The 24,880-nt window shown below is 35.3% G+C and overlaps 1 protein-coding gene across 2 annotated transcripts in view; it reads left to right on the top strand.

Moving 5' to 3' along the window:
- Positions 1-24,880, top strand: part of LOC127834002 (cytoplasmic protein NCK2-like) — a 43,898-nt gene that overhangs the window by 12,802 nt on the left and 6,216 nt on the right. For both annotated transcript variants that reach the window (XM_052359538.1, XM_052359539.1), the window contains exon 2: positions 21,099-22,160. In XM_052359538.1, coding sequence (XP_052215498.1) covers positions 21,099-22,160 — 1,062 coding nt within the window. The remainder of the gene's footprint in view (positions 1-21,098; positions 22,161-24,880) is intronic.

Genomic DNA, 24,880 nt, shown 5'->3' with positions numbered 1-24,880 from the left:
AATTATTTCTGTTTGTTGTCTTTTTGAAGTCATTTTATTGATCATCCATAATTGTTTAATCAGTACAGTGCAACAATGTAAAAATAAATACATAGTTTTTTAGATCAACTGAGCTCACCTGCTTATGATGAGCTTTTGTGATTGCCTTTTGTCAATCCTTTGTCTTTCCATCTTTCATCTTCTGTTATCAACACTTGACTTATGAACACTTTAGAGGCCAAATATATTGTCCGATCTTCATGAATCAGAACAGAGCAATGATATAAATGCATTTTCCAAGTTGAATCTGGGTCATGTGGAGTCAAAAACTAGGTCACTAGTTCAAATTAAAGGAAAAGCTTGTGGACTATAAAGAAGTCACATTTGTTTGCATAATCCTGATTAACTCTTTGCCACTTAGAAAGGTATTTTTAGGTGGGCTGTTTTCAGAATGCCTGAGGTATTGTCATAGCCAGCTTGTCGTGTCGTCAGCTGTCCGCATTGTGCTAAAGCCTTAACATTTTGTTCACCTTTTGAACATTGGCTCTAAAATCAAAGTGCTTCCACTTACAACTTTGAAACTTGATATGTAGCTGCACCTTGATGAGTTCTACACACCACACCCGTTTTTGGGTCACTTGGTCAAAGGTCAAGGTCACTGTGACATCTAAATTAAAAAAAAAATAATCTGACAAGCTTTCATTTATTCAAAACTGCACCCGAAGCCGAGCGTTGGCACCCGTTAGGCGGTGCTCTTGTTATGCATTTGTTGTCCCTTAGAAAGTTAAATTTAATTTAAGACCTTTCTTACTTAATTTAAGTTTTAAAGGCTTCATTTCCAACCCTTTGTTACTGATGAGCAGCATACAGCATAAAACCTGATCAGACTGCGAGTTACTTGCAGGCTGTTCTGGTTTTATGCTGGTTGCAAAAGCCATTTTCACTTTGCTTCTTATGTGGGGAAAGGGTTAAACTTGCTCAGTGATATGGTTCCAGTCAATTGAAAACCTGATGGTCTCCTTGAGGCAGAGACGTTTTCCATATGTGGGTATAGTGGAACCAATTGAACACTTTAAAAGTCTCAATTTTGACCAACTCATTATGAAATTTTCTCACAATATTATCTGTATGGGCTGAGTGTTTAGAAAAACTTTCTGATCTATCTATTATGAAACCGTGTGAACATTCCCTTCTCAGAACTGCATGTTAAGCACCATGGGGTCTAAGGCGAGCGTTTTAAGGCCTTTGGATTTCTTGTGCGTTTTAAGGCCTTTGGATTTCTTGTGATACATTTTTTTCGGAAGAAGTTTTAGGGTTGACCATATGATAGTGATGCCTTTAAGTTAGTTTTGGCTATAATAATGAGAACATACTGGTCATTTATTGTTACCATTCTTGCATTGTTAACAATCACTGTTTATATGCCAACTTTTTGTTGGACATCAATGAGTTCTCCATCCACCAGGTTTACAAAATCCTTCAAAACAGATGCTGAGTTTGTTTGGCAACCATATCCTCATCATCTCACAGCCAGTTACTATGTTAACCACATGTTAATACCGTTGTTTACCTGGATAATTGGGTTCACTGCAAGCACCATTGGGCATTCTGTGTATCTGGCAGTGTCTACATAGACATCACTGACTCACTGATTTACTACTGCTACCTTTGAGCTGCAATTTGTTGAACACAGTGCAAGCACATGGATGGCACCTTTGGTATAATCAATGATGAAAGAAGCTTTAGAATTGTAAAATATTGAGATTGTCAAAATCAAAATAGGAATATTGTTTAAATTAGGTCTGTTTCTATTTTAGGAACAATACCGTAAAAACGCAGTCATAAGTCGAGATTTTTTACCTCCAAAATTTGATTAAAAAACCGGTATCGACTTATGAGGTGGTCCATGAAAAAAATAATGAAATTCCATGAAAAAAATAATGAAATTCGATGAAGATTGATTCTCTGCGGCATTAGTTGTTGTTGTTGTTGTATAAACAAAATCGTTAATTTACAACTAACAAAACGTCGTATTTTTACTGATACTTACCATTATTAATATAATCACAGTTTGCAATTACTCTTGTTTTTATTTTGATAATTTAATCCAAGTCTTCATGTAAGCAGGTGTTGTTTTTTTACTGTTCATGTAAACAAAGAATCAAGGACATCATTTAAAGTCTCGCGAAAATTCGCAATATGTGTGAATCGACAGTTTGACGTCATCAAAGGAAAGCCGTTTCCTGTCAAGAAGCCATAAAGAACACCTTTCTCGCCGACAAAATTGGATTCCTTTGTTTAGAGAAGCGATATGCTTAACCAATCGCGTGTTTGTTACTCGTCCTACTATGCTTGAGCACGTGTATAGCTCCGCCTTTCAAACTATTTCAGAGAAAAAGGTGGAGTTAACACGTTTTCCGAGACACTAATCAATTGTTTTGACAGTCAGATTAAAAGTACAAAGATTGGATTACAGTGATAATATTGTTTCATCGGATTAAAAGCGGAAAATAGTTTGTGGATAATTACTAGCGTGGATTATTGAGTGCAACCATTTATTAATTAGATAAACAAAAACGAAACTGGACTTACGATAAATCTTTGAAAATGCTTGGCAAACGCAAACGCCAGGCTTATGACAATGCATTTAAAATACGAGTGATAGAGTTTGCGGAGAATTTAAATAACAGTGCTGCTGAACGTGAGTTTGGTATAAGTGAGAAACTAGTGCGTGATCGATTGCGTCATGTGCAATGTATAGAATACTACCGCAACTTTATGTACATTTATAATGGCGTCCGTTTATGAAATTCGTAAACAGAAAATTTTTGACTCGACTTATGAAGCTAACATACTAAAAATCTCCAATTTTGGTACCAAAGTATACCCCCCGACTTATGAGCCGGGTAGACTTATGACTGCGTTTTTACGGTATATATTGGTCATTTATGTCAAATAACATTAACAAAATGGTGAAGAAAGTCAAACTTAAGCCATCTCTTTGAGTATAATATGTGAATTCAAATTATTGTTTAATGTTAAGTACAGTATATCATGTTTCATGTTATTCTAACTGAATTCTGACTCATTTATAAAAGTATGTCATGGAACTGCCAAATTACAAAAAAACTACCGGTAGTAAATAAGTTTTTATAAATAAAAAAACAGTTTTCAAAAAGAGTTTTTGAGTGTACCAATGATTCATCCTATGGGGTTGCTAAATGTAGAACCAAAACATTTCATTCGGTGCCAAGATGGCACCCTGGGTTGCATTCTTGGCAAAAAAGGCAAATCATTATGACCTATCAAAGCTCTGTTGCTTCATTAGTTATCTTGTTTCACAGACTATTGAAAAAAAAACACCAGGAAAGTTTTTGGTACAGTGTTTACTGAAACAGGCGTTTTCAGAGAATTAGTAAGAGTGATTTATTGAGTTTGACAATGTTTGCATGTTTTTCTCTTTAATTTTAATTTGCACTCGTGATGTATATAGAAAGGATGTTTTTAGTGATATTAAAAAATACAGGAACCACATACCTTATAACCGAGTGTTAAATGCACTGTGTATGATGTAATGTAAAAGAAAAACAGATGCATCTTGATGAGTTCTACACGCCACACCCATTTTTGGGTCACTTGGTCAAAGGAAACGGTCACTGTGACCTCTAAAAAACAAGAGCAACGCATTACGGGTGCCACTCTCAGCTGCGGGTGCAGTTTTGAATAAATGAAAGCTTGTCAGAATTTTTTTTCTTTTTTTAGAGGTCACAGTGACCTTGACCTTTGACCTAGTGACCCGAAAATGGGTGTGGCATGTAAAACTCATCAAGGAGCAGCTTCATATTAAGTTTCAATGTTGTAGGTTGAAGCACTTTGATTTTAAAGCCAATGTTCAAAACCTTAACAAAATGTTAAGGTTTTAGCACGACGCGGACGTCGGACGACACAACGAGCTAAAAAACTCGGACGAAAACTTCTATGCTAAAAATTCTGACAAGCTTTCGCAGCCGAGTGTGGCACCCGTTATGGGGAGCTCTTGTTTAAGTTTAGTATATGATTTATCAAGATTTGAGCATAATTAATATATTTCCCAATTTTGCTGAAGACGACGCTAATTTTCCCAATTTGACCGGTACCGGCACTAGTCCCAAAGTGGTGAGGAAAAACGCTGTTTTATGTCCCCCAGTCTATACTAGGGGACATATTGTTTTTGCCCTGTCTGATGGTTTGTTGGTTTCTTGGTTTGTGTCAAACTTTAACATTGGTTATAACTTTTGCAATATTGAAGATAGCAACTTGATATTTGGCATGCATGTGTATCTCATGGAGCTGCACATTTTGAGTGGTGAAAGGTCAAGGTCATCTTTCAAGGTCTAAGGTCAAATATATTAATGTTCATCTGTATAAAATTGTTGCATATAGATACATAATTTTTTGAAAATCGGGACTATGCATTATTTTTAGCTCACCTGTCACGAAGTGACATGATGAGCTTATTTGACCATGTGATGTACGACGTCTGTTGTGCTTGCGTGCGTGCGTGTGTGCGTGCGTTTGTCCGTCAACAATTTGTTTGTGTAGACAGTAGAGGTCACAGTTTTCATCCAATCTTTATGAAATTTGGTCAGAATGTTTATCTTAATGGAATCTGGGTTGGGATTGTATTAGGGTCATGTGGGGTCAAAAACTAGTTCACTAGGTCAAATAATAGAAAAAAATTTGTGGAGACAATAGAGGTCACAGTTTTCATCCAATCTTTATGAAATTTGGTCAGAATGCTTATCTTGATCAAATCTGGGTTGGGATTGTATTTGGGTCATCTGGGGTCAAAAACTAGTTCACTAGGTCAAATAATAGAAAAACCTAGTGTAGACAATATAGGTCACAGTTTTCATCCAATCTTTATGAAATTTGGTCAGAATGTTTATCTTGATAAAATCTGGATTGGGATTGTATTTGGGTCATCTGGGGTCAGAAACTAGGTCACTAGGTCAAATCATAGAAAAACCTTGTGTAGACAATAGAGGTCACAATTTTTATCTGATCTTAATGGAATATGATTAAAATGTTTGTCTTGTTAAAATCTGGGTTTGGATTGAATTCGGGTCATCTAGGGTCAAAAACTAGGTTATTAGGTCAAAGTTTAAAAAAAACTTTTGGAGACAGTAGAGATCACAGTTTTCATCCAAACTTAATAACATTTGGCCAGAATGTTAATCTTAATGAATTCTGGGTTGGGATTGTATTTGGGTCATCTGGGGTCAAAGACTACATGTAGGTCACTAGGTCAAATCATAGAAAAAACCTTATGTAGAAAATAGAGGTCATAGTTTTCATCTGATCTTAATGAAATATGGTCAGAATATTTATCTTGATAATATCTGATTTAGCATCGTATATGGGTCATCTGGGGTCAAAAATTAGGTCACCGGGCCAATTCTAGTAAAACCTTGTGTAGATGAAAGAGGTCACAGTTTTCATCACAATGAAATTTTGTCATAATGTATTAATTGATGAAATCTGGCTTGGGATTGTATATGGGTCTGATAGAATTTAAGTTGATGTAGCATGGTTAGTCAGGTGAGCGATTCAGGGCCATCATGGCCCTCTTGTTAATAATGTCTTAGGTTTGGTGGAAATGCTGTTGCTACGCCCCTTTAATTCAAAATTAAGAATTTTTATTTAGATTGTCAAGAAATAAAATGTTAATAGTAGTATTAACGTTTGTGTAACTAGAAGTAATCAAAAACTATTAACATTTAATATTGCCTTCAAGTAAATTTACTTACAATTATTTCTACAACAAGATCTTTAGCATTGACAACTGCAATTTTCATCACATAAAAGCCATATATTACAGGTGAAAAAATACACTATCAAATGAAATGGGCTGGTGAAAATTCTTGGCGTCTTATCTGAAAATCTTGCTGTGAATAGGAATGAGCCATCAGGTGGTGGAAGCTAGAAAAGATGGAAAGATATTAAATGCTGAGCTGTATTTGTTGTTGAATATCAGGCTATATTTGTTGAATGTAGGTTTTTGATCACATTGGTGTTCAGGTCTCAGTCAGTTTTGTATCCAAAGTATTGATATATAAGCCTCACTCTCCAAAAACGGAGCATAATTCTTGTGCGTAACGGGTCATCCCAGATTAGCCTGTGCTGTTGGCACAGGCTTATCTAGGAAGAAACTTTACGCACATGCATTTAGCCCAGTTTTCCAGATTGTGGCTTCAATTGACAATTTGTAAAAAAAGTCTTTTGTTGAATGCTTCAAGCCTGATGATTGCCCCCAACATGTCTCTTGTACCCTACAAACTGATAAAATCAACAGATCCCAGGTTTCTTTCAGTATTGAAGCTAGCTGGCTCTCTGAGGGATGTTGTGATATGGTGGATGTGCATTCACTGTAGACATAAATCAGTTCATTTTGCTTTGTGTGATGAACTGTGATTGCCTCTATGGTTTTATTTTAGAGGATGATTTACACTGTTTGTTACCATATTTATTGAACATGTATGAAGTATGTGAAATCATGGCACTAGCTGTTGAGGTATATTTGTATTATATGACGTAAAATTATATGAGGGATAATTTTTTTTAGTGATCTTGAAATTCAAAATTGGATTATGGTCCTTCTTAATGAACCAAATTAAAGGGTACTGTGTGTTGTGGTATTATTTATAGTTTACCAGTTTTATTAATTAAAAATTAAGAGTTGGTTTATCTTATTGAAGTTAAAATACCCTGTGCTTCAAAAACAACTACACCAAAAGTACATTAATTGGTGATGATGTAGCAGTTATACTCGTGCAAAAACGTAATATTTACAAATGTATAACATGTGGTGCAAACAAGAAAATTGGAGCTTCCTTTTGCTCAGGATTAAAATAGCCTTATGAAGATGATTGTGTTGGTTTTACACTGGTGAGGTTGGAGTAATCAGAACTCCAAGAAAGTAATCAGAACCCCAAGGGAGTAGTCAGAACCCCAAGAAAATGCTGAAGATCCCTCTATCTCCTTGTGCAGTCAGGTCTGACGTATCTTAGATAGGTTTTTTGAAGCATTTGTAGTCTCTCAGAAAGTTAAACTTTATGAAAGACCTTCCATTCTAGATTCAAGTTTTCAGGTTTCATTTCAACCCTTAGATACTGATGAGCAGCAAACAGCATAAAGCCTGAACAGACTGCGAGTTGCTCGCATGATGTTCTGGTTTTATGCTGGCTGCAAAAGCCATTTTCACTTTGCTTCTGATGGGCAAAGGACTATCTTGAGACAAGACATGTATGATTTATAAATATATTTAATGTTTCAGGAGAAAATAACTTTTAAAATCTTTTCTGAAGACACAAAGCAAAGATGGCTTTGATATTTGTTATATGACATTCACAAGACTTGTTGTTTGCAACTGCCCTCGGGTCAAAATGTGCCACCCCACTCGGGTCACATGACTAAAATATAGAGGAAGATATTAAATATAAACAAAAAATAAGACTTCAAAAAATAAAGTAAACAACATTTATCAGTTGAGCAATTTAGGTCAATCTTGTCTATCTCTTTTGCACCTGGTACATCATTTTGTTTCAGGAAATTTGTATGCTATTGTTGTTAGCTCGACAAAAATAATCCAAATTGTCAATGTATAAATGTGTCCTTGTATCATTATTTGTGGATTCATTAAACAATTAAACCAAGTTAATAGAATTAATTCAATCAATTAACTAATTCTCATTGTTTATATTTGCACTATCATGGGTGTGTAATTTAGTTTAGTTAAGTGCTCTTCTATTAATTCCCCGCCTATGCCCTGATTACTTGATTGAATTAGAACTGCCCTAGAGTCAAGTGGTATATCAAGGAAACACTACTACTACACTAGTATGGCATGGACATATTTGATAACATAAGCTTTTTTATAGACAACATTGAACCATGGTGGAGAAACCTAAATGTGCTTGTGGCCATGCAATGTTTATATATTATGTTGGTTTCTAATTTTAAGGCTTAACATATTCTCAAATTACAAAGCCCCTTAGGCAAATCTTAACTGGAAATTTCTTAAGTGGACATTTCAGATTAAATTTTCCATCAGAAATCCAATGTTTTTCTGCTTACAAATAGCGGAAATAAATATCATTTTAGGAATTTTTGCTTTTTTTATAAACATTTTAAAGTAATTAACTAACACAAACTAGCCTGAGACTTTTATCACAAAAGGAATTGTTCTTCAGTCTTCCTTTACCCTTTCCCGCCCAGAAGCAATGTGAAAATGGCTATATGCAAAAAAAAACAAAAAAAAAAACGTTCAAGTTTTATGCTGTTTGCTGCTCATTTTAAGTTACTAAGGTTGGGAAATGAAGCCTTTAAAACTCTAAACTGAATCTAGTCAGAAAGGTATTTAATAATTAAATGAAATTTTCTAAGGGACTACAAATGTGTCAAAATACGTATTAAGTGGTAAAGGTTTAATCCTTTCGTTCACAGAAGCAAGGGACTACAAATGCATCAAAGTGCGTATTTGATTGGTAAAGGGTTTTAAGTTGCTTTTTAGGCCCAATACAGACCCAGATCTCCTATAGTTCTTAAGTACAGTGACTGGGTTCCGTAATTCACATATAAATGAAATACATGAACTATTTTATTGTGAAAACAGTCGCTGTTGTACCTGCTTGATATGCTATTGCTTTAAGTAGCCTCTTACTGGTATAACAGGATGCCACAGTGGACTGGGCTGTAAGTTGCAATCTGGTGATGTCCTTTCAGATATCAGTGATTTTCACCATTTTTATGTCCCCCACCACTATACACATGTAGTTGGGGACATATTGTTTTTGTCCTGTCTGTTGGTTGCTCGGTTTGTGTGTTTGTTTGTGCAATCTTTAACATTTGCCATAACTTTTGCAATATTGAAGATAGCAACTTCATATTTGGTATACATGTGTACATGTATCTCATGGAGCTGCACATTTTGAGTGGTAAAAGGTCAAGGCCATCCTTCAAGGTCAAAGGTCAAATATATGGGTCAAAATCGCTTATTTAATGTACACTTTTGCAATACCTCTGCTCACACTGTGACCTCTAAAAAACAAGAGCAACGCATTACGGGTGCCACTCTCGGCTGCGGGTGCAGTTTTGAATAAATGAAAGCTTGTCAGAATTTTTTTTCTTTTTTTAGAGGTCACAGTGACCTTGACCTTTGACCTAGTGACCCGAAAATGGGTGTGGCATGTAAAACTCATCAAGGAGCAGCTTCATATTAAGTTTCAATGTTGTAGGTTGAAGCACTTTGATTTTAAAGCCAATGTTCAAAACCTTAACAAAATGTTAAGGTTTTAGCACGACGCGGACGTCGGACGACACAACGAGCTAAAAAACTCAGACGAAAACTTCTATGCTAAAAATTCTGACAAGCTTTCGCAGCCGAGTGTGGCACCCGTTATGGGGAGCTCTTGTTTAAGTTTAGTATATGATTTATCAAGATTTGAGCATAATTAATATATTTCCCAATTTTGCTGAAGACGACGCTAATTTTCCCAATTTGACCGGTACCGGCACTAGTCCCAAAGTGGTGAGGAAAAACGCTGTTTTATGTCCCCCAGTCTATACTAGGGGACATATTGTTTTTGCCCTGTCTGATGGTTTGTTGGTTTCTTGGTTTGCGTCAAACTTTAACATTGGTTATAACTTTTGCAATATTGAAGATAGCAACTTGATATTTGGCATGCATGTGTATCTCATGGAGCTGCACATTTTGAGTGGTGAAAGGTCAAGGTCATCTTTCAAGGTCTAAGGTCAAATATATTAATGTTCATCTGTATAAAATTGTTGCATATAGATACATAGCTTTTTGAAAATCGGGACTATGCATTATTTTTAGCTCACCTGTCACGAAGTGACATGATGAGCTTATGTGACCATGTGATGTACGACGTCCGTTGTGCTTGCGTGCGTGCGTGTGTGCGTGCGTTTGTCCGTCAACAATTTGTTTGTGTAGACAGTAGAGGTCACAGTTTTCATCCAATCTTTATGAAATTTGGTCAGAATGTTTATCTTAATGGAATCTGGGTTGGGATTGTATTAGGGTCATGTGGGGTCAAAAACTAGTTCACTAGGTCAAATAATAGAAAAAAAATTGTGGAGACAATAGAGGTCACAGTTTTCATCCAATCTTTATGAAATTTGGTCAGAATGCTTATCTTGATCAAATCTGGGTTGGGATTGTATTTGGGTCATCTGGGGTCAAAAACTAGTTCACTAGGTCAAATAATAGAAAAACCTAGTGTAGACAATATAGGTCACAGTTTTCATCCAATCTTTATGAAATTTGGTCAGAATGTTTATCTTGATAAAATTTGGATTGGGATTGTATTTGGGTCATCTGGGGTCAGAAACTAGGTCACTAGGTCAAATCATAGAAAAACCTTGTGTAGACAATAGAGGTCACAATTTTTATCTGATCTTAATGGAATATGATTAAAATGTTTGTCTTGTTAAAATCTGGGTTTGGATTGAATTCGGGTCATCTAGGGTCAAAAACTAGGTTATTAGGTCAAAGTTTAAAAAAAACTTTTGGAGACAGTAGAGATCACAGTTTTCATCCAAACTTAATAACATTTGGCCAGAATGTTAATCTTAATGAATTCTGGGTTGGGATTGTATTTGGGTCATCTGGGGTCAAAGACTACATGTAGGTCACTAGGTCAAATCATAGAAAAAACCTTATGTAGAAAATAGAGGTCATAGTTTTCATCTGATCTTAATGAAATATGGTCAGAATATTTATCTTGATAATATCTGATTTAGCATCGTATATGGGTCATCTGGGGTCAAAAATTAGGTCACCGGGCCAATTCTAGTAAAACCTTGTGTAGATGAAAGAGGTCACAGTTTTCATCACAATGAAATTTTGTCATAATGTATTAATTGATGAAATCTGGCTTGGGATTGTATATGGGTCTGATAGAATTTAAGTTGATGTAGCATGGTTAGTCAGGTGAGCAATTCAGGGCCATCATGGCCCTCTTGTTAATAATGTCTTAGGTTTGGTGGAAATGCTGTTGCTACGCCCCTTTAATTCAAAATTAAGAATTTTTATTTAGATTGTCAAGAAATAAAATGTTAATAGTAGTATTAACGTTTGTGTAACTAGAAGTAATCAAAAACTATTAACATTTAATATTGCCTTCAAGTAAATTTACTTACAATTATTTCTACAACAAGATCTTTAGCATTGACAACTGCAATTTTCATCACATAAAAGCCATATATTACAGGTGAAAAAATACACTATCAAATGAAATGGGCTGGTGAAAATTCTTGGCGTCTTATCTGAAAATCTTGCTGTGAATAGGAATGAGCCATCAGGTGGTGGAAGCTAGAAAAGATGGAAAGATATTAAATGCTGAGCTGTATTTGTTGTTGAATATCAGGCTATATTTGTTGAATGTAGGTTTTTGATCACATTGGTGTTCAGGTCTCAGTCAGTTTTGTATCCAAAGTATTGATATATAAGCCTCACTCTCCAAAAACGGAGCATAATTCTTGTGCGTAACGGGTCATCCCAGATTAGCCTGTGCTGTTGGCACAGGCTTATCTAGGAAGAAACTTTACGCACATGCATTTAGCCCAGTTTTCCAGATTGTGGCTTCAATTGACAATTTGTAAAAAAAGTCTTTTGTTGAATGCTTCAAGCCTGATGATTGCCCCCAACATGTCTCTTGTACCCTACAAACTGATAAAATCAACAGATCCCAGGTTTCTTTCAGTATTGAAGCTAGCTGGCTCTCTGAGGGATGTTGTGATATGGTGGATGTGCATTCACTGTAGACATAAATCAGTTCATTTTGCTTTGTGTGATGAACTGTGATTGCCTCTATGGTTTTATTTTAGAGGATGATTTACACTGTTTGTTACCATATTTATTGAACATGTATGAAGTATGTGAAATCATGGCACTAGCTGTTGAGGTATATTTGTATTATATGACGTAAAATTATATGAGGGATAATTTTTTTTAGTGATCTTGAAATTCAAAATTGGATTATGGTCCTTCTTAATGAACCAAATTAAAGGGTACTGTGTGTTGTGGTATTATTTATAGTTTACCAGTTTTATTAATTAAAAATTAAGAGTTGGTTTATCTTATTGAAGTTAAAATACCCTGTGCTTCAAAAACAACTACACCAAAAGTACATTAATTGGTGATGATGTAGCAGTTATACTCGTGCAAAAACGTAATATTTACAAATGTATAACATGTGGTGCAAACAAGAAAATTGGAGCTTCCTTTTGCTCAGGATTAAAATAGCCTTATGAAGATGATTGTGTTGGTTTTACACTGGTGAGGTTGGAGTAATCAGAACTCCAAGAAAGTAATCAGAACCCCAAGGGAGTAGTCAGAACCCCAAGAAAATGCTGAAGATCCCTCTATCTCCTTGTGCAGTCAGGTCTGACAAGGGGGGGATACACTTTGCTGTAACTGCAAGCTCAGCTGGTGATGACCAGGTAGTTTTTAACCCTTTTCTGCTTAGATACGTTTTTTGAAGCATTTGTAGTCTCTCAGAAAGTTAAACTTTATGAAAGACCTTCCATTCTAGATTCAAGTTTTCAGGTTTCATTTCAACCCTTAGATACTGATGAGCAGCAAACAGCATAAAGCCTGAACAGACTGCGAGTTGCTCGCATGATGTTCTGGTTTTATGCTGGCTGCAAAAGCCATTTTCACTTTGCTTCTGATGGGCAAAGGACTATCTTGAGACAAGACATGTATGATTTATAAATATATTTAATGTTTCAGGAGAAAATAACTTTTAAAATCTTTTCTGAAGACACAAAGCAAAGATGGCTTTGATATTTGTTATATGACATTCACAAGACTTGTTGTTTGCAACTGCCCTCGGGTCAAAATGTGCCACCCCACTCGGGTCACATGACTAAAATATAGAGGAAGATATTAAATATAAACAAAAAATAAGACTTCAAAAAATAAAGTAAACAACATTTATCAGTTGAGCAATTTAGGTCAATCTTGTCTATCTCTTTTGCACCTGGTACATCATTTTGTTTCAGGAAATTTGTATGCTATTGTTGTTAGCTCGACAAAAATAATCCAAATTGTCAATGTATAAATGTGTCCTTGTATCATTATTTGTGGATTCATTAAACAATTAAACCAAGTTAATAGAATTAATTCAATCAATTAACTAATTCTCATTGTTTATATTTGCACTATCATGGGTGTGTAATTTAGTTTAGTTAAGTGCTCTTCTATTAATTCCCCGCCTATGCCCTGATTACTTGATTGAATTAGAACTGCCCTAGAGTCAAGTGGTATATCAAGGAAACACTACTACTACACTAGTATGGCATGGACATATTTGATAACATAAGCTTTTTTATAGACAACATTGAACCATGGTGGAGAAACCTAAATGTGCTTGTGGCCATGCAATGTTTATATATTATGTTGGTTTCTAATTTTAAGGCTTAACATATTCTCAAATTACAAAGCCCCTTAGGCAAATCTTAACTGGAAATTTCTTAAGTGGACATTTCAGATTAAATTTTCCATCAGAAATCCAATGTTTTTCTGCTTACAAATAGCGGAAATAAATATCATTTTAGGAATTTTTGCTTTTTTTATAAACATTTTAAAGTAATTAACTAACACAAACTAGCCAGAGACTTTTATCACAAAAGGAATTGTTCTTCAGTCTTCCTTTACCCTTTCCCGCCCAGAAGCAATGTGAAAATGGCTATATGCAAAAAAAAACAAAAAAAAAAACGTTCAAGTTTTATGCTGTTTGCTGCTCATTTTAAGTTACTAAGGTTGGGAAATGAAGCCTTTAAAACTCTAAACTGAATCTAGTCAGAAAGGTATTTAATAATTAAATGAAATTTTCTAAGGGACTACAAATGTGTCAAAATACGTATTAAGTGGTAAAGGTTTAATCCTTTCGTTCACAGAAGCAAGGGACTACAAATGCATCAAAGTGCGTATTTGATTGGTAAAGGGTTTTAAGTTGCTTTTTAGGCCCAATACAGACCCAGATCTCCTATAGTTCTTAAGTACAGTGACTGGGTTCCGTAATTCACATATAAATGAAATACATGAACTATTTTATTGTGAAAACAGTCGCTGTTGTACCTGCTTGATATGCTATTGCTTTAAGTAGCCTCTTACTGGTATAACAGGATGCCACAGTGGACTGGGCTGTAAGTTGCAATCTGGTGATGTCCTTTCAGATATCAGTGATTTTCACCATTTTTATGTCCCCCACCACTATACACATGTAGTTGGGGACATATTGTTTTTGTCCTGTCTGTTGGTTGCTCGGTTTGTGTGTTTGTTTGTGCAATCTTTAACATTTGCCATAACTTTTGCAATATTGAAGATAGCAACTTCATATTTGGTATACATGTGTACATGTATCTCATGGAGCTGCACATTTTGAGTGGTGAAAGGTCAATGCCATCCTTCAAGGTCAAAGGTCAAATATATGGGTCAAAATCGCTTATTTAATGTACACTTTTGCAATATTGAAGATAGCAACTTGATATACATGTATGGCATGCATGTGTATCTCATGGAGCTGCACAATTTGAGTGGTGAAAGGTCAAGGTCATCCTTCAAGGTCAAAGGTCAAATAAATGGGGACATGTGTTTCACAAACACATCACTTGTTGGAATGGTTTTTGCTCTTTGAATTGGGAATAATCACGTCCTTTTGACTTAAATTAGGTAAATTAATTAGTTGTTTTTTTTGTTTGACTAACAAATACTTTGAAATTGAGAATAAGTGTTTGCAGAATTATCTTAACTAAGATTCAACTTATAGACCTGGAGTCTAAGAGGTGACTGAACTTTGGCCCCAAATTTGACAAAAAAACACCTGATAATATTTAAATGTGCATGGTGAAGACAGATTTTTCAAATTGCAGACAGTAAACAAATTAATAATACAATTGTTATTCTTTGTGAAGATAAATGACTGATCAATGTTTGGTTTGCAAACCAACACAAACAAAGGGTATAGAAGGTATTTGTAATTGCTTGTCTGACAGTGCAACCCTGTCAAGAGCTTTTCTTGTTGTTTTGTTTTTTATGGGAAATTTATTACCACATGGTGTCAGTGCTGTAAACATAAATTGATTTAGGGGAACAGAGAATTATGTCTTTTACAACAGGTTGTGTTTTTGTCTAGGGTGTTGTTTCTCTTCACAGTTAGTTGGCCAAAGTACATGTATGTGCACAACATTTGAAACTTCGCTTGACTGATGGTTTAATGTGCATGTTCTCAACAATTATAGAATAGAAACAATTGTAATAATGTGCCCATGCAAAATAAAGATGCATGGGCAGGTTTTTTTCTGTTATTTAGATAAAGCCGTATAACGGATCCGATCCCAAAGCAAACCAACCTGACCCAAAACCGAAATATAATATATAAAAAACAATTCAAATTTTATTTTTATGCCCCCTTTCGAAGAAAAAGGGGCATATAGTGATCGGACTGTCCGTCTGTCAGTCCGTCCGTATTTCCGTCACACTTTGCGTTTAGGTTTTGAAAAATGCTCATAACTTCTATTTCCCTTGAGATATACCGTAATTACTCTATGTTTTCGGACACTTAAAAATAATTTTTTTTTTTCGTGTCCAAAATTTTAGATACGAAAAATATTCACAAAATACAGGTGTCAGAAAACTTAGAGTCAAAAATTGAAGTGTCCGAAATAGTGTCAATTGTATCAACGCCTACAGGTAATAGCACGCGCTTGTAAAATACCATGCCGTATAGTATAAATTACAGTTATATGTGTTTGCACTGCATTTTAAATAATTTTAAATGCTTAATTTATTTGACAGATCGTTACTACAAGGTTGTAGTTTGAACAACGAGTTCAAAGATGAGCATGTGATGTACGGATAACGCTAGTATGAACCTGTAATTAACGCAAAAAAAGCAAACAATGAATTCTTTGTTTGTTCATTTCCGATAGTTGTTGTCTTACACCTTCCATTGTTCGTAAAACCTGCAATAGGGAGCATCACACTTTTAAGCGTTTAGTATTTGTCACAGTTATTTTACTGAGAAGGGGAAGTACCATTGCGGTAGATAATAGCACAGTTCTGCTGTGACGTCACTAATTGCTAAGCTGACCGATACATAGGTCACGTGGTTTAACCACAGACAAAGGATACACTCATATGGATTCACTCATGTTAATCGGCAATACTCCTGTTAATTGTCATAATGCTTATGCTATCGGGCGAAACCATTGATTCATACCGGTTTACAAAGTTATTTACCCAATAACGCAAACGTAATGGTCCGTTGCCCTAAGGCATGCACCTGTCATGTTTTATGATGTTAATCTGGTTGTAAAACCCCATGATCAAAGTGTCATTAGATATCGAAAACAGGACCGAAATTTGGTAAAATAGTGCTGTAAAATATACTGTCTGAAAACTTAGAGACATTAATTATGGACGAAAACTTGTGTGTCCGAAAATTAAGAGTCACGAAAAAAAATTATTTTTGCTAAAAAACGGGGGGTCCGAAAACTTAGTGTCCGAAAACATAGAGTAATTACGGTAACCTTCATATTTGGTATGCATGTGAATATGAACAAGGCCTTTCCATACGCACAAAAAATTTTACCCCTGTAATCTTGACCTTGAACTTAGGGTCCGCATTTAGGTTTTGAAATCTGCGTTAAGGTTTCGAAAAATGCTCATAACTTCTATGTCCCTTGAGATATTACCTTCATATTTAGTATGCATGTGTATGTGGACAAGGCCTTTCCATACGCACACAAACTTTGACCCCTGTGACCTTGACCTTGAACTTGCGGTCCGCGTTTAGGTTTCGAAATCTGCGTTTAGGTTTAGAAAAATGCTCATAACTTCTATGTCCCTTGAGATATAATCTTAATATTTAGTATGCATGTGTATACAGACAAGGCCTTTCCATACGCACAAAATTTTGACCTCAGTGACCTTGGCCTTGAACTTGCGGTCCGCATTTAGGTTTCGAAATCTGCATTTAGGTTTCGAAAATACCTCATAACTTCTATCAAGCGTTTATACTCAGGCATAAGTCATCCTATGGTGACAGCTCTTGTTGTTTTTAGAAAGACATGTATCATGAATATTATATCTCATTATTTTATTTTATAAACATTTCACACAGTATATAAATATAACTTTTCACATGAATTGCATTGTTTCCCAAAATGGCCAGGAAAAGGTCTGATGCGTCAAAATTTGTTGATAAAAAACATTCCAATTTGGTCCATTTTGTCGATAAAAATTTCCCAAATTTGCTATTTTATGGATTTAAAAAATCCTAATTTGACCAAACTCTTTTCCCCAAAATGGCTTGAAAAACTCCTGATGGGTTTACTGAAATTGACGCCCATTTAACCACTTGGCTAAAATTCTGTGTGAAGTCATTTTTCAAAGAAGGTAACCTGTAGGTACATGTAAGGTCAAATGTCATTGCAACATTTTTGGGCGTCATCCTTTTGCAATTTGAAGCCCCTTTGAGTAGATATCAATGTTTAGCTGTTACTGGTACATGTATATGTAAATTTTATTTAGTTAGACCATAATAGCCCAGTAAGCGTCGGAAGCACGACATACAAAATGTAGTTCTCATGAGCTTCCCGAAGCAAATCTCGGTATGGCATATAATGTTAGGATATCATTGCAGGAAATTTTTCGCATGGAATATAATTGTCACACACAAAATATGAACAGGAGCATTTTGTATTTCCATGAATCTACGTTACCAGACTACATCTAGCATGAAAATTTTGGCTATTGCTATAAAGAACATTGATTCAGTGCTCACGCTGCTGCCATACATTATCGCCAATGGCGATTATTTAATCCAACTGTCTATTATTTCTTAAAATTGTCTAGAAAAAATGGCGATTATTTTATCTGCCTGCATCAAAAATAAATTTGCCTCTACAAGTTTTCCGGCGAAACGCCTGTAATTCGGGCCATCAAGCAGTAGAAATCGATATCGAGATTATCTGTGTACACACTCGACTCTGTGTATTGTCATACACACGTCAATAACTTCTGCGACATCATGGCCTATAGAGCGTTTTTCTCAATCAGTGTCCGATAGAAGTGATATATTTCGGAAAACACTAACGTCTATAATCTCCCAGTGCTTTATCAATTATCGGTAACTGTTAGATTTTCGTTTTTTTTTAACAAGTTACATGTATTATTCAAGTGTACATGTGTAATTATTGAAAATCGCCGCAAATATTGTCAGCAGGTTTAGTTTTGCACGCCGTGTTTTTTTCTGCAATTAGATTACGTTTAACATTGCTTGATGAACTAATTATTTAATCGCCATCAACTAATTATCCCCGTAATTACCGCTATTTGTTGTCTGCTTCAACATTTATTGATGTGTGATAATGATTTCATTTTTTTTTGTATTTTTTTTCGTTTACGTTGCTTAAATGATACTGTTATTGCTTAATAATAAGCGGGCGCTAATTGTCGTCTGCTATAATGTTTCTTTAATATAAAGAAGGCAATTTTATTATTTTTCTATAATTAATGTGTTTTTGTTGCTCAAAATACTGATTAACGTTCAAAACATTTGACACTTCTCAAAGGTATGTAGTATAAAAACTTGAGTTTGGCAATGTTGCAATTATTCACGTTTTCACTACTTTCTTAAAACTGTACCATTCTACGCATGTTGCAAATGTTCGACATCTCGCAATTTTTTATTATGTATCTATTAAAGTAAAGCACTACAATATCACATTTTAAAACAATATTTCAACCTATATTGATTGCCTATTCGCAAGGTTACGGGTTTTTATTTTCTGCATTCAAACAATATGCATATTTTATTTCATGTGCAAAAGAGGTATCTCGACATGTTTTCGGACAGTCGTTTTCGGATACGGTACGGTTTGTCAATTTTAATTTACTTTCGGCGTTTTTATAGAATGATGAATACATATGCCGTGTTACAGATGGTCTTGTTGACAATATTTCGTATTGTACAACCCAGAACTTGCACCTACATGTAGACAGACTTTAAAAATTGAACAATTTGAAAGTGCAGTTTTCTTATTTTATTAATAGTTCTTTAATAAAAGTATTTATCTTTTTTGCTTTAAAGTATATATGTGTGTAACTGTAGCTGATATCTGGTTTGTTGAGTCGAAAACCTTGATTGTATTCTTTTAGATCCAATAGATATATATTTGATAAAACATAGATAAAATGAGATTCATTGTTTTTTTTCTTTTTGCCTTCTGTACCATTTTGCGGAAAAGTCCGCGTCTGTTTTGGCTATTATTTTTTTTAAGGGAAACATTATGGCTTTTATTTTCTAAAGGCCAGTGTGAGCACTGATTGATTTATTATATTTTTCAAAATATTATACAAAACATTTGATGATTTTGAGTGTTTATGGGGCTTTAAGCGAACCTCTGTAAGCATGTGCAGCTCAAGACAAGTTCATAATACATTTTCTATGTTATTCTAAGCAACGGGTAAAACTTTAATGTTAAAATGTGAAAAGTTTCACTATTTAACCCTTTCCCTCATAAGAAGAAAAGCGAAAAAGGCTTTTGCAACCAGCATAAAACAATAACAGCCTGTGAGTAACTCGCAGTCTGTTCAGGTTTTATGCTGTTTGCTGCTCATCAGCATCTAACGGTTGAAAATGAAGCCTTTAAGTAAAATTTGAATTTAGTAAGAAAGGTATTCAATTAAATGTAACTTTTCAAGGGAGGTGAAACAAGTCAAAATACGTTTCTACATGTAGGTGGTAAAGGGTTTAGACACCTTACATTCTATGATTTCATGTTTTAAATACATGTATAAAAAACATGTTATTGCAGGTGTGTTTCCTCTCTGAAAGCATTTAAACAGCGGGTGTACATTAAATTGTACTAGAGTATACTGATAAGCAGCTAGATGTTTTGGTGAGGAATAATTTGTAAATCTCTCGATGGAGGATTGATTAGGCCTGATAAGCCTGTGGCTGGTGCAGGCACCGGTCCAACTTTACTGTTTCTCTTATGAAACATTGTTGTTACCTCTCTGGTTTACCTGCCTTTTACCAATGTCCTCTCATGGATTACCTCCCCTATTCATGAAATGTAGTCACATCCATAACAATCAAAATTATAAGTTCCAGATATACATTGTATTTAGTTTAAAAATTGTTTATGTAATCAGAATGTTTATATATGATTTAGAGTTAAAAGTGGAAAACAGAATAGTAAAAGCTATTGCAAGTTAGTAACAAATGTTGATGAAAAACAGGGCTCTGGCTGGGTAAAAATGTTTTGTTTACCACCCATTTTGCCAATAAAAAAATGGTCTCGGAAATTTCATTCAAAAAGATCCATTTTTTATCCATTCTGCAGGGGTCTTAGGGGGAACTGACTTAAGAGACAGTGGGTGGATAATAAGCATAAGGCTTCTAATACAATCAAGCTAAAAATTATCATATAAAACCCTTTACGCTAAAAAGCAAAATGAAAATGGACAACAAGCATAAAACCAGAACAGTTTGCGAGTAACTAGCAGCCTGTTAAGATTTTGTATTTACTTTATTTTTGTTGATTATCAGTACCAAAGGGTTGGAATGAACCTTTAAAACTTGAATCTAGTGAGAAACAGGCATTATTTTACTTAGATTTTCTTAAGGAATATAAACACGTGATAAATATGAGTATTTGAGTTGTAAAGAGAATCACAGGCACCAAAGTCTCTTTCTAATGAGGAAACTGACTTAACCCTTTACCAATCAGAAGCAAAGTGAAAATGGCTACGTGCAAACAGCATAAAACCAGAACAGCCTGCGAGTAACTTGCAGTCTGTTCAGGTTTTATGCTGTTTGCTGCTCATCACTATCCAAGAGTTGGAGTTGGAGCCTTTCAAACTTTAATATATTAAGAAAGGACTAAAATTCAATTAAACATTTTAAGGGATAACACATGCATGAAAATTTGTATCTAAGTGGTAAAGGATTAAGATAAAATAAGCAAAATAAAGCTTCTGATACAACCAAACTAAAAAAAAAGGAACTAAAAGTCCACACCTCTGTTTGCATGTGTTGCAGGAATGCAGTGGTATGTTGCAGTCAACCATGAGTGACCAGGACCAGATTGTGATAGCCAAGTATGATTACAAGGCAGAGAACAGTAAGGAGCTCGACATCAAAAAGAACGAGAAACTCATTCTTGTAGATGACACCAAGGAATGGTGGATGGTACAGAACAACCGAAACAAGTCTGGTTACGTGCCGTCCAATTATGTTAAACGATCAAAACCTTCATTTTTGTCCAGCTTGAAAAGCACGCTCGGGCGGAAGCATAAAAATGAGTCCAAGGGGGTGGGTAGTCCTGTAGTGAGTCGGAATGGTAACACGGGGGGTATGGGGGCACTGCCTCTCCCCCCTGAGGGCTCTGAGGGGGACAAGAACTCAATAAATAGTGAAAATATTCAGGTATGTGACCCACCTCAGCCTGCTGTTGTTAAATACAATTATAACTCTCAACGGCAAGACGAAATGTCCTTGATTAAAGGCGAAGCCGTCTTGGTGCTCGAAAAATCGAACGATGGCTGGTGGAATGGTCGCAAGGGGAATAACTCAGGTTGGTTCCCATCTAATTACGTCGACCTCCAGTCTCAGTGTCATAGCAACAACGACAACAGCGGCTATACCACCGCCATGTCGTCGGACGTGAGAACAAACGAGATCGTGACAGCGTTGTACAGTTTTAACGGAACGGGTGTTGAGGAGTTGAATTTCGAGAAGGGCGACAAACTGATAATTGTTAGCAAGCCACCAGACGACCCGGAGTGGTGGCGAGCGCGAAACTCTCGCGGGGAGGTGGGGCTTGTGCCAAGGAATTATGTGCAAATCATTGATGACGTGAGTAATAGTGATAACGAGGTGAGCTCAGCCACTAACAGTTCGTGTACACCACAATCCCAGTCTACCAGTAGTTTGTCAAACACTTCTAGTTTAGGGGCCGGCGGTAGAAAACAGTTCTGTGTGTCCGGGCCGCTATCGGACAAGGAGTGGTATTATGGGAAGATTACTCGACAGCAGTGTGAGGAAATGTTGGCCAAGTACGCTGCCAATGGTGATTTCATTATCCGTGACAGTGAGTCCACTGTAAGTATGGAAGTTAAATTTGTGTGGTTAATTTAAAGGGACTGTCAACCACGAGGACGAAGAAAATAAAAGTTGTAAAATACCGTATTTTTTTACAATTATTACAATTATTAGTTTATATTGATTAAAATATCACGACTGGTATATTACATTACTTGAAAAAAGTTGTTAAGTTTTCTTAGTTTCAGTATATTCGGTAATAAATTTTACTGGGTATGTCTACCAGGTAACTACTATAGTTAACTATAAATAACGCTAGCAGATTGATCATCATCGTCACGTGGTAAACCCAGGAATGCAAATTGTGCATGTATAGTGAATTGTATATATTTTATATATAAAATGATCAATCTACTTGTGTTATTTATAGTGTTTATATCGTTATGTCACCTATTTACGTGATGTACTTTCTATTTCACATCGCACAATTTTATTAACGAATATAATGAAATCATGAACATTTTTCAAGTAATGATATATACCAGTCGTGAAATTTTAATCAATATAAACTACTAATTGTAAGAAAATACAGTATTTTAGAACTAGGACAAATCATAATAATGTTTTTGCTGTTACTCAATCAGAGAAGTCCGTTTTATTTTTGCATAATTAGGTTGTACAGGGTGCAGAATTAACAGGGTTTTCAGGGGTTTACACACGGGCTGGACACAATGTTAACACACTGTTAAGAACTTTATTTTTGCAAATATATCAAGTTACGTGTAATGAAATTAATTTCCAAAAATTTTTAAAGCATAAATTCAGTTTTTCTTGCAGTTTGTGCCGATATCTTAAGGTATACAAGAAGGATAAATCCTTGAATACGTCTGAAATCGGTGACAAAATTTCACGTTGCGTTAAGTATAACCATATTAATGAATGCAGTACACATAGAATTTTTGAACAAGAACACATGCTTATTATAGGAAGTAATTGTGATGTATTTCATATTGCCATAAGCAGCAAAAAAAATCTGTATTTTATGCACTAGTTGAAATTCTTAAGAAAATTTGTTTAAAAAAAATATTTGAAAAAAGAACCATTTACCGGTTCCCACAAAGTCACGTGATCCTGCAACCTGCGTAGATATACAATTGGACTCTGATATTATAGGTGAAAACCCGCTGAAAGTTTATGAGATTATGACCCATTTTCCCTTTCTATTTGTCATACGAGCTTTACATTGGAATTGACCAGCCATCATACATTGTGTGTTTTTTTCAATGTTCGTTATTGATTTTTACTTTCATCTCTCTGATGTCCTATTTCAGTTGATTGATTTCTAACAGAGTTCTATCTAATGGTTTGTCTACAGATATACCAATAATGGGCCTGCCAAATTTGACATTATCTATGTTCATGGCTGGCTAAGTAGCTTGCTCATGCATTTTGGCTTGTTTGCTTGCACTTAACTGAAGTATTTCTAGTGATTGTGAACCAATGGAGGAACTTCTCCAACAAAACAGGAGAAAAGCTGATATCTTTGATATCTTACAATATAGGTATTGCTATTATAAAAACAACAAGGTTTCATTGGATTTTTATGCCCCCCGGATTGAATGATCAGGGTTATATTGGTTTTGGCCTGTCTGTCATTCTGTGTGTCTGTCACAAAACTTAAACCTTGGTGATAACTTTTGCAAAATATATATATATATGGCTTTAAAGCGGCGCAGTAGGGGCATTGTGTTGCTGACAAACACAGCTCTTGTTGTTCATAAAATTAGTGTGTTTGTTATGCCCCGAAAGGGAGGCGAATAGTTTGTGCACAGTCTGGCAGTGTGCCACTCAGTGTGTCCGCATTTATGGGTTTCTGTTACTTAACCTGTTTTCATCGGATCGTCACTTAAGGGTTTGAAAATGTTAATAAGCATAAAATCGAGGCCAAGTACATGTTCAACTTCACCAACCAAATCCCATCATACACTTTTGAGTTATGGCCCTTGAACTATTGCCCTTTGTTTATGTGTTTGCTTAAATTTTGAAACTGAATGGGTAGGCAGATCTTATTTACATGTAGTGGATGTGCAGTGCAAAAGAACCGTAATTCTAGTGCGACTATTTTTAGACTTTATAAACCATTTGTTAGCTTTCGTACTTAAATTTGTCAGGAGCATAGTACATGTGTATCTACATGTAATTGAGATATCAACTTGAAACTGTATTGGTTGGCAGATCTCATTGAGGGGATGTTAAGTACACAAGAAACATGTCTTTTGCTCCCCTATTTTAAGAGTTATTGCCAGTTGTTAATATCTTTACTTAAATTTTGTTAAGAGCATATTTTGAGAACTAAAAGAGGTATCAACTTGAAACTTAAACCCATTGCACGCTGGGATATTTGTTGTCTGCTAAAATGTCATCTGCTTAATTTCTAAAATTAGCATTTTCTTCAATTTTTTTTCAAAGAATACTATCAGAATAGCAAACAGTTTGGATCCTGATGAGACACCATGTTCTATGGCGTCTCATCTGGATCCAAACTGTTTGCAAAGGCCTTCAAAATTCGGTTCTAGCACTGAAAGACTTCAAGGTAGGTAGATCTCAATATGTGAATGTACATTAAAACAAGAACTATTGCCTCTTCCTTCCATATTTTTAGAATTATTGCCCTTCTGTATGTTTAGTGTTTAAGTATTTAAAGTAGTATATAATTTTTTTTTAGGACCATAGCACAGTAAAAATTAGGAGTGACATTGCAGTTATAGGTCTTGGTTAAC

This window comes from Dreissena polymorpha, chromosome 6, assembly GCF_020536995.1.
Source record: "Dreissena polymorpha isolate Duluth1 chromosome 6, UMN_Dpol_1.0, whole genome shotgun sequence".
Lineage (NCBI taxonomy): Eukaryota > Metazoa > Mollusca > Bivalvia > Myida > Dreissenidae > Dreissena > Dreissena polymorpha.
Note: the sequence above shows the minus strand (reverse complement) of the source record. Positions and strands in the feature narration are given on the sequence as shown.